Source organism: Pinus tabuliformis, chromosome J (genome assembly GCF_031772625.1).
Source record: "Pinus tabuliformis cultivar Carrire ecotype Pingquan chromosome J, CPIR1, whole genome shotgun sequence".
Taxonomy (NCBI): domain Eukaryota; kingdom Viridiplantae; phylum Streptophyta; class Pinopsida; order Pinales; family Pinaceae; genus Pinus; species Pinus tabuliformis.
In genome coordinates this window covers 738,868,021-738,879,422 of record NC_142295.1, presented here as the reverse complement: position 1 = coordinate 738,879,422, position 11,402 = coordinate 738,868,021, and the positions used below count along the sequence as shown (strand labels likewise).

General features: G+C 37.2%; 1 protein-coding gene across 2 annotated transcripts in view; it reads right to left on the bottom strand.

Annotated features, from left to right (window-relative positions):
- Positions 1 to 1,732: 1,732 nt before the first annotated feature.
- The window catches only part of LOC149228837 (tRNase Z TRZ1-like), a 146,365-nt gene continuing 136,695 nt past the window's right edge, over positions 1,733 to 11,402 (bottom strand). Inside the window, exons 5-7 of one of the 2 annotated variants that reach the window (XM_089378391.1) lie at positions 2,867 to 2,935; positions 2,243 to 2,317; positions 1,733 to 2,147 (exon numbers count right to left, since the gene is read on the bottom strand). In XM_089378391.1, coding sequence (XP_089234517.1) covers positions 2,073 to 2,147; positions 2,243 to 2,317; positions 2,867 to 2,935 — 219 coding nt within the window. In that variant the 3' untranslated portion in view covers positions 1,733 to 2,072. The remainder of the gene's footprint in view (positions 2,148 to 2,242; positions 2,318 to 2,866; positions 2,936 to 11,402) is intronic. The other variant, XM_089378390.1, reaches the window with a different exon arrangement.

The following is an 11,402-nucleotide window of genomic DNA, read 5'->3' as shown; positions in this document are numbered from 1 at the left end:
TTATTTAGGGTTGCATAGAGGAGAGATCTCCTTCCTTTTATGGTCCAAAAACTCGCTGTTTTGAGAGGTCATGGCCCTATAGTGGTCTATCATTGGAAGTCAAAGTCCTAAAATGGAGATTATGCTTACTGTTATGAAAGGCTAAGATCTACAATGGATTATTCCTTACTGTGGAATGAGAGTCGAATTCCTGTAGTGAAACCCTTAACAGCTGCTCAAAGAATCCTTCAATCGTCCTTGATGTTGCAAGAAGATTTCTCAAACAAGTCCCTTAAGAACCAATGCAAAACAAGTCAAGCCTTTGTCACCAACGAACCATCAAAAATAAGAGAGAAACAAAACCCTCACTTATTTCTGCATTTCTCCTTTGGAGGCTTCAAAGAGTGTTTTCACAAGATCGTGCGTTGAGTACTTGCCTTTGGAGGGTGCATAGGATCTCTTTTTATAGAGAAGGTTTGGGCTTATGAGGGGCTTCCAAAGGTTGACGTTGGATGGAGTTTAGGATCTTTTAAGATGAACGTTGAAGTTTGACCTTAGAGTAAAATCCAAGGATGGGGCTGTTTGAAATTTAATCTCTTATGACTTAGGAAGGGGCTTCTAAGGGTATTGAACTCCCTAAGTTAGGGAGACATTTTAGTTTGTTGAAAGGCCCTATTTAGATTTTAATAACCTTTAACAGAATTCAAAACTTATATATATATATATATATATATAACATTTTGGAGATCTCAAAAATCAATTATTTGAAGATTAATTATTTTTCTTAATTAAAATATCCCTAAGATCTTGAAGGTTAATCTTAGAATGATGTTTGACCGTAGAACCTTGTATTTGACTTAGCCTTTGATCTGAGGACCAAATATTCTAATGTTATTTTAATTCTTGGAGAGGGGTTATATGGCATGATCATTTGACTTGGTTAAGGAGGAGGTGCCACCTTATGGCGTTTTGACCCATTGATTGGAGTCATCAACTTCAAATACGAATATCTCTCAAACTATGAAGAACTACGTGGTGTAACACATACCACTGGAAACATCTCGACGAGGAGAATCCAGTGACATGGATCTCCAAGTCAAAACCAATGTTTTGACATTTCAAAAACCCTCGACAAAGTCAGGTTACATCTGCAGTCCAGGAAACCCAAACCTTAGGACTTGAGTTTCAACTATCCAACAGTGTAACCTTCAACTTGATGTAATCCAGACAATTCTAAGAAGTGTTCATTGTTCATTTGACATCAATGACGAATGTTTCAATCAAAGTCAAACCCAGGGAAACCCCAAGGTTGACATTAATGATAACACCATCCAACACATACCTCTATCAAATCTATAAGGCTTTCATTGTTTGGCCTAAAATTCAGCTCCAGTGTAGTTTACACGAAATATTCTCTATATGGGGGAACCAAGTCAGAAGTTTCTGTTTCATTGTATCTGAGATGAATGCAAGTTTGTTCTCATGAATGTATTTATGTGACAAGTTCTCCATGTTTATGTCCCATTGTCATTTAAAATTTGAAATAAATTCAACACAAATATTTCAAAAACACAGCATTAGCTGCTCTGCTCAAAGTTATATTTCCAGCCTCTAATTAAAAAAATCCAATACCTCTAGCCCACCCCTTCCACCAACAATCCTTGGTTCTTCGTCATTCAGCCACTTGAACTCTTATCATCACAAGATTCCATGATTATAAAAAATACCTACATAATTTACACTTAATGATAAAAGAAAACAAGATTTGCTTGATCCAAAATGAAACAATCTTCTTTCCAAATTGTCCTGAACTTACCCTAATCTCTGAGAAGGACTACTTATAAACTCCAATTAAATAATCAAAAAATAACTTAACATGGAACAAGATAATTTAAGACCAGTAAGAATGTCGAGATTCTCTCATGATAACATATCAAAATCTCTTGGCATCTCCGGATAAGAAGAGCACTCCAACAAAGGTAATGTGAATGAAATTAATTTAAATAAGGTAATCAATAGATTACTTTCCATTGATACAACATTGAAACTGAAGAACCAATATATATAATGAAAGCTTTTTATATATAACCAAATCAAAATCCTTCAGTGAGAGTGAAAACTCTGTCGAGCAAAGTTTGAGGTAACTTTGCCACTGCTGCTTCAATCTCCTGCAGATTTTTATGGATCAGTCATGTCATTGTTTTAATTGCATAAAGCACTAAAGATAGCAATAGCATGAGGTTGGAATGGAAGAACAACAGACCTCTATTCTATAACGAGCTGAGAAATGTATTAACAAAATTGCCTTGTTTTGAAATCGGTCTGCAAATGCTGCAACCTATAGATATATAGCACCAGTCATTCAAGTAATACAGAACAAACTATTGCAATGGGAGGTAGATAACAATTTCACTACAGCCTTAACCGAAACAAAATCATTCATCTACCCTCTGAAACCTCTGCTCAGCCAACAGAATCACCTTCAGTTTCTATACTTACATCATTGCTTTTCTTCTATGTTCATTAAACCCAGATGATAAGCAGATTGTGAGAATGTACCCAATCAACACAACAGGAAAGCAGAAAAAAAGACCACGAAGCAAAGAAATGTATCACTTTTCCTTGTCTAGCAGCTCAAATGAATGATGACAACTAAGGATTTATGTGGATTACAATTTCAACCAGGGATCGTCTAAACACAGTCCATAGTATCAAATTTGATCCTTGTCCTAGCCCAAAGGAAAAATAAACACCAGAAATTCAAGAACAAGAAGAAAGGGACTTTCAGTGAACATGGTATTATTGTTGCTTATCTTCTCCAAACAAGAAATATCTAGTCTGGAAACACTGAGAAGAACGACATTGAACCTGATAAATCTACACTCACCTCAGACAAATGGGTATGACCATATTCCCGTGCATGCTCAACGGTCATTGCATCATCCACAAAGGTAGTCTACAACCAAGAAAACAGATCAGATTATATGGATATCTCTAAAAGTAACGTTGCATAACTTGGAAATACAAAAGTTACGTGCTATAACATAATGAGTACTGGTACAATGAATTTCTCTTCTATGCAGATCTTGATTAAAGAATGCAAGCTGCATAAAAAAGCCTATTCTTATTTTATCAAAAAGTATGCCCTAGAGAATCGTGCATCATACTGTAACTTGTGGAATGGAAAAAGAAAAAAAAACAGACACCATTATGGAAGTTTCACATTTAACTCAATCTTTCATTAACGTCAATAGAGTATATAAAGCATCAATAATACGAGTGTGGAATGAACTCTAGACAATAATCAGCCAAACCATCATAGTTCAAAATATTCTCAAAATTGACACCAAAGAAACTTATTTCACCTTCTAGCAGCTCTTGAGCAATGTATGCATGCATAACTATAGCCTGGGACATGCCTGATTTCCTACTCACAATTACTGTTCATTCTGATGCTGCTTTGCTTGTTATTACATTCAGTTTTGACCCAGCTGAAGATGTATTGATCATAGTTAAATTTCTTGATGCCTCTTGAAACGAAATTTCTTATTTTTGATATGCGATAGTCTGATTTAATACAGTCCTTATGATGTTTGATCGTATTATTATTATCAAACTTGAAATAGAAAGTATCTATGTAACTATTGTACCTTCATATCTATAGAAACCATTTAGATAGCAGTTCAGTTTGGGAAGAACACTTGAAATGAAAAACATGTGAACTTGGCCAACTCATCCACTGTAGTGTCCCAAATCAGAAATTTTTGGAACAAGCACTTCATATAAAACTATCATGCATTTACCAGAAGATTGCCATGTAAAACCCAAACCATAAATCTATAAATTACACAAAATATCATTAAAGATCACAATATGAGGAACAATAAGAAATGCAGCAACAAAATCCGGCTTTATTATAGAAATATATGCTAATACAATAGCTGGGAATGGCCCTCCAAGATATATAATAATACTGAAACCGACCTCCAAACTGAACATGAAATCAATCACTACACTTGTGGATTTTGAATGAATCCACCAAGGGGAGATGGGTGCTCACCCAATCTCTCTATATCACCCGAGGGTTTTCATCCTGGGGCTACCAATGAACTAGAGAACCAGGTTCTCAACCTCTCATACAAGAAACAATATCAAAACCAAGATGTCCTCCAATGGCCTCCTCCTCCTCTTTTATAGATCTGATGGACCCCTCTAGAATCTTCTATTTTATTATTATTTTAATCATGGAGCACTTTTCCCTCTTTTATTTTAATTAAAATATTCTTTTTAATGCGGGAAAAAGGTAAATTGGCCACCATGTCTCCTCAGGTCACTGAAACTCCCATCCAAAAGTCTCATCATGTAGATCTTCTTGTTCCGGTTCCAACGAGCTATTACACTGAGGTGTTCCATCAATTAATCTCCCCACAATGCCACCTCGAGCATAATTAATTAAGTAATACCCAATAATAATGTTGATTTTTGAAAATTGTCGGAATGCAACGGAATGAAAGGCAAATTGCGCTGATGATGGAATATGCCAAGCGAATGCCACCAAATCCCATAAAAACTCCTCAAAACTCCATCGGGACCCCTGATGACATAAACCTTCTCCACTGACTTGGCCATCCCCTGTCCTGGAAATCCACCCTGGTTGTACTATGAAAAAGAATAAAAATGGGGACATGAAAATACTCCTGCCCCAAGATTGCTTGCCCTCAAGCAATCCAAATCTGTGTACCAAGTTGGTGGCCCAACGCCACTAAGACCCAATGTCTGGATACCATACGAACCACTGGTCCAGGTCACGTCTCCAAGCTATTGAAACATGATTGGATCCTCCAATACGTGGATCCCATGTCCGTCTCTGACTCAACCTACTTCCAATAGATCGACCTGGATCCCAATGCCACCAAGGAGCGTTAATGCTACATGGATCCTGCTGTGTTGTAGCTCCAGTTATGAATGTTGCCCTACCAACTGTGTACCAGTTCATCACCTCTCTCCAATCCAATCCTTGGCATACCCCAAGGTCAGTCTCACCATATTGATGTTGCGCTGAGATACGGATGAGTGGCCAACCCACATTCTGCTGCCAACTAGAGCATGTATATCGCCCATCTCTAAGTGCTCCTGCAATACACTGCTCCCGACTAAGAATGATACCCCATCAATAGGATACCAACTCATGATCTCTAGCCAATCTAAGTCATGGACTCCTGTGTAAGGAACAAGTCTACTTTGCTAATGTTGGTCCATGCTCAACTCATGCTGCCCTATCTGGTTGGTCAGCAATATCCATCAAGAAAGTCCTGCCTCTGTCCCTGTAATGGGTACAAGTAGCCAAACTGTGCTGCAAGCCCTGTCTATGTACTCCTGGAGAGGGTTGCACGCTAAAAATGTTGCAGGTCAGTTAGCTACCACTACACCTGTTTGCACCTCATCAATGGGTAGACACAAAGATGGATGCATTGCCATCTCCCTCACCTAATAGGAAACTCCACGCTCTTCCAATCCACCAATCTCCTGCCAAATTGTCCTATCATACTCCAGCATCTCCTGAGGACAAGTGTCAGCGAACATCGTCACCCTACCAACTCTCTGTACATCTGTCTGCTCCTCATCAACAACTGACCCCAAGGGTGGCTGCTCATCCTCCATCATCACGGGTTCAATATGAACCTCCAACTGGCTCTCCCAAAAAGGCTCATCATGCATACTGTGTGCCTCATCCTCCTCAGCTGACTCACACTCCATCATATGTTTCTCATGTTGACTCATCACTGGTGACACACTATCCTGAATGTCTCTCCTACGACCCACAAACTGCTCATCATATGAATCTGGCCTAATGTCAATGACTCACCATGACTCATGCTCCTCTATGTGCTCCCTATGTTGAATCATCAGCCACTCATCTGCTCCCTGATCTCTTTCCCACATGGGAACAATCAGCTACTCCTCGTACTCCTCTACCACACATGGATGCATATCTGGGCTACTGTCATCAACTCCATATGATTGCTCGTGCTCCTCTAAGGTATCATCGTATGAACCCATGGACTCGTCCAACGAAGAGTCCTCATCCTAACAGACATAAAGAATATCTCCCTGCTCTACCATTGTCATCTCCTCAGTGTCACTCAAGCATGAGTGGTTAGGTCCCCAAGGTCCTTTGCAAATGTAGCAGAGTCCCTTACTCCTCATCTCATTCTCGTTGCATGAGCCCCCAAACCTGAGTTGCTCCTCCCTAGTCAATTGTCTCCTGAACAACCCAATGTTCTGCTCAACCAACCTCTCAGCTAGACCATAAGCGATAGGCGAGACCAACTGCTCTCTCCTCCAAATAGACAATAATCGAAATTGCAACTCTCAACAGATGGCATCACGGCCTCCCATACAAGAGGACAAGATGGACTGCATGTGTGCTATGACTCTGTCAAGATGATGTTTCCTAATGCTGAAGAAGCATTGGAACATCTGCAAGATCAAACCATCACACTCTAGACCAAACATGACTTCACAAGTCTTAATCATGGCCATAACTCCTAAAATCTCAAGCTTCTTCCCAAAGGTAGAGCCTGCACCGTTGTCCAAATCCTGGAAAGTATCCACTATCAGCGTTGTTGGCCCTATCGCCTACACATACCTACAAATCAGTGAGAAAAGCCTTCAACCCCACAAGGTGTGGTTGGTGGCAGGGAACTCAGAGAAGGGGTTGTCACACTAATCTCGACTCTCTCCGTTTGAGCTATCTCCTAGGTTAGCTAAGGGGAGTGGTCCCTAATGAAAAGTTAATTTAAAAAGGATGTGAGTTTTTAAGAGAATTGTTAGAGTTAAATAGATTATCTCTTTAAGATTTATAAGCAAAAAATTGATGAGCAATAACCATCATAAGATAAGCATGAAATACATAAACAACCAGTGCCTTCGAAATATTTTCTCTTTAAGAAATGAAATTGTATTTTGCTTAAAACGAAGTGAAATGCTTTCAAATGGAAAGCCAAAATAAACCCTAAAAAGTGAAACACTAAATTGTTAGCACAAGATATTATAAATGCTTTCAAGATGAATAGGTCTACAAATGAAAGCATGGAAACTATCTTGCTCAAAAGGATACAAAAATAACTCAAATGTTAGACCAAGATGACAACAAAGTATGTTACAAAAATAATCTACAAGAGCCTAGGCCAAAGAGTATGAGCAAGCTCTCCTCTTTGACTAGCCACGACTAAACTCTTTGAAATAGTCAGATATTGATAAACGAAATACAATACATAAAAAATAAATTTTTCCAAGTTTGATATTTTGATGCAAGAAATAAAATCTTTAAGAAACTTGAAAGAATCCCTGCAAGACACAAATAAGATATAGATGAGACTTTGGAATTCAAAACATACGGGTTCTCCTTGAATATTTTTCAAGAATGGGTTGATTCCTCCGAGAATTTCCCCACGCTTGAAAAGCTTGACCAAATAATTATTCCTCTACAAAACTTCACCACAAATCATTAAATCGACATGAAATTAAATAAATGCAGTGAAAAGAATTCCTAGAGATACATTTATTATCCACTAGAAGATTTATTTTCCTAAAGCAAATAATTAATTCTTATGCTAATATGAGATAGTTGCATACTAACATAACTTGAAACAAGCATGAAAGAAATAATGACATGAGAAAATAAATAGAAACACAACAAGAAGTCAAGAATTTACCACACATGCAAGGAGAAGAACACCAACACGCTTTAGCCCAAAGACTATTATATTATATTGCAAGTAGTGAATACAATCTTGCAGAGTCTCCTCAAGCACAATAGCTCGTATTACATGATACAATGTGAGAGCCCATTGCTCTATTATATAGAGAGTTGAGAACAAATCCTAATGAAAAATGACAATGACAAATGGCATTGGAACCAATCCCACTGTAGAAGTCATTAAACAAGTGGCATGAAGTGACAATCCCAAAGAGAAATTCAAATTTGTTGGATAGAGCTCCAATGCCAAGTGTAAAAATTGAATTCTCGCAAGTGGACATCATTTTCTTCTTCCCTTATGTGCCAAATTCAAATTTTATAATAAAATGACAAATGTATATGGGTGGTAACCCATGTGGGGACAATTTCCCACAAAAATATCCACCAAATATTCTCCCAAATCCTCCCAAATGTGCATTAACTTCACAAATTCGAATTTTCAATTAAACAACTTTCTCTTTCAATGCCAGAAATTCGATTTTATTTGAGCACATGTCATTTCTTTGATTTTAGGAGTCCACATCACCTTGGGACTTCACTTTAACTCCCCCATAATTGTCCACCTCATTTCCACAACATTTAACATGTGTGGATATTTATTTTTTTCCATTTATTTAATTTATGGCTTAATTAATTGTCAGATTTCCCACTAAACCTAGGAAAAGTGGGTTTTGAGGGTTCAAAACACATTTTTAACCCATCAAAGTGTGTCGTGGTAGAAATTTGAGTGTGAGGTGCAAATTTCATTACTCATACCCGTTACAACTTCTCTAGATATCACTTGTTACATTACAAATACAATTTTATTAGCAATTTCCGCAGTGCGGAAAATCTAAAAAATTGAAAAATGACTACTTAAACCTAATCAAATTTCACGAAATTTTTTGTGTGATCTAGTATGGTAATATACATCAACTCTAGACACTAAGATGTGTTAGGGGCTCAACTTTCAAACAGTCACCCCGGCTTTGGGGTAAAATGTGAGTGAAAAAACTCAAAAAATTATCCGCCTCTGAAAAAAAATGGATAATTAACCAAATAAAAAAACACTCCAAGGTGTACTCATTCGTTGATCGAATCCCAACATCCTAGGCCTGTTACATTTTCAAAAACTCATCATTACTAGTATCACTTATTACAATTCCCCGTAGGGTGTGGAATCTTGGTACAAGAAAGATGATGAGAAGATAGAAGTAGAGTTAAAAAACTCTATTCACTGATGATATCTGATGGTACAAGTGTCCTTTGGATCATCTTTGGACATGGAGTCTTCATATAATCATCAGGTGCCACTCCAGTGGTCAACATTTGGATCCATATGGGGATGCATGCTAGATACAAAGTGATAGTGTGTAGGAAAGATCTTTTGTATTGTGTGTAAAAATCCATCTGGAAGTGGGAGAAATCTAAATTAGATCAACTCACTCCTAGAATCACAGCGATCTAAGACTCAACCATTTTTTCACTTTAATTTTTCAATCCAACGAAAAACAAAAGAGATTTTTCTTAATCTATAGCTACTTGATCATCCATTTAAAATTCAAAATACTTTTTTGATTCTATTTCTTTCAAAGTTATATCTCCTATTCAAGAGTCATTTCTAAAGCTAGGCAAGTATGGGGGTTCACCCCCATTACTTGAACTAGTACTTTGTAAATTAAATTCTAAGTTTAGTTTTGGTTTTTTTTTCCTAAGTTTACACTTACAATTGGTATTTTTTTGTGTTTTGCTTCCCATAGGCTTGAGCATTGGGCAACAAGGAGCTTGAGGAGAAGCTTTGGAAAACTACTCACTTATCTGTATGCATGACCCCCTGACGCTATCCAAAGACTGATTTCTAGGGAGGCCATAAGCACTTGGGAGAGAGTTTCAAACTCATCGAACTTTGTAAATCTCTTTTAGGGAGTTTTTTTCCATCTTCAAGTATGTTGTTGTTATATTTTTGGGGAGAGAGTCTAGCTTTGTTAGAGTCCCATCTTTGTAAAGATCTCTCTCTCATATTGTGGGCTGCCCTCTTAGAGGCGTTTTTACCCTGTTTAAGTGCTAATAAAAGATAAAAAAAATTGGTGGAGGGAGCTTGGGATTTTTCCCATGGCATCTCCCTTCCTCATTTAGAGGAGGGATTCTTATGGGTGGCCTAATCTCGCTTTTAGTTTTTCCTTAGCTTTCTAGATTTTAAATTTCGTATTGTGCATGCTTAAAATCAATACATTTCACTCCACATGCAAATTTTTACTAATCTTGTATTTAAATTCCCACATGCAGACGCTCTCAAGTTTTGCAAACTATTTCTCTTTGAAGCATTTGCATGAGACATTAGTTTAATTTGGGGAATTAACACAATTTGCACTTTATCTAAGCATTTTAGTATAGGAAGGCCCAAAGTCTCATTAAAACTTACCTCCAAATTAAGTTGGTTGAATAGACTCTTAGGGACCCTCTACCTCTATTGACTCCTCATTGTGAGATCCAAACATTTGGGCGAGGATGAAGTCTAAGGACTAGAGTTCAATTTTAACTTTGCCTTAGCACTAATTAATTAAATGAATCAAGAACAACATTCCATCACATTTTCTTTGGTTAAAGTCTCAAATGCAAATCTTATTTCAAAAGGCACTTTGGATGCAAGCAATGTAATCTCTTTTAGTTTTGCAACAAGTTCAATTTTCTTGTACTTGGGAATTGACTCATCTTTTGGTTTAATTGCATATTGTCATGAATGGTTGATTTCACTTTCAAGTACTATTATTTTGTGTTGCAAACTTAATTGCATGTTGTTATCTTGGTCTAACATTTGAGTTCTTTTTGTATCCTTTTGAGCAATATAGTTTCCATGCTTTGATTTGTAGACTTATTCATCTTGAAAGCATTTATAATATCTTGTGCTAACAATTTATTGTTTCACTTTTCAGGATTATTTTGGCTTTCTATTTGAAAGCATTTCACTTCATTTTAATCAAAATACAATTTCATTTCTCAAAGAGCAAATACTTGGAAAGCACTGGTTGTTTATGTATTTCATGCTTATTTTATGATAGTTATTGCTCATATCAGTTTTTGCTTATAAACCTTAATTAGATAATCTATTTAACTCTTAACAATTCTCCTAGAAACTCACATCCTTTTTAACTTAACTTTTCATTAGGGACCACCCCCCTTAGCTAACCTAAAAGATAGCTCAAACAGAGAGAGTCGAGATTAGTTTGACCACCCCTTCTCTGAATTCCCTGCCACCAACCACACCTTGTGGGGTTGAAGGCTTTTCTCACTAACTTGTAGGTAGGGGTAGGCGGCAAGGTCAACGGGGCTCAAAGGATTCTCATAGAATCCATCAAGGATCCCCTCATCCCATATGTATCTAAACTCAAAACTTCAAAATAAATCTATGACAAACTAGTAGAGTTGTATTCCGTAAGCACTGCTAGAAAAGTCATCTCATTAAGGCAAGAATTCTACAAGCTGAAGATGTTCAAGGGAGATGGAATAACCTCATAATTTATGAAAAATGACAATGACAAATGGCATTAGAGCCAATCCCAATGTAGAAGTCATTAAACAAGTGGCATGAGGTGACAATCCCAAAAAGAAATTTGAATTTGTTGAATGGAGCTCCAATGCCAAGCGTAAAAATCGAATTCTGACAAGTGGACATCATTTTCTT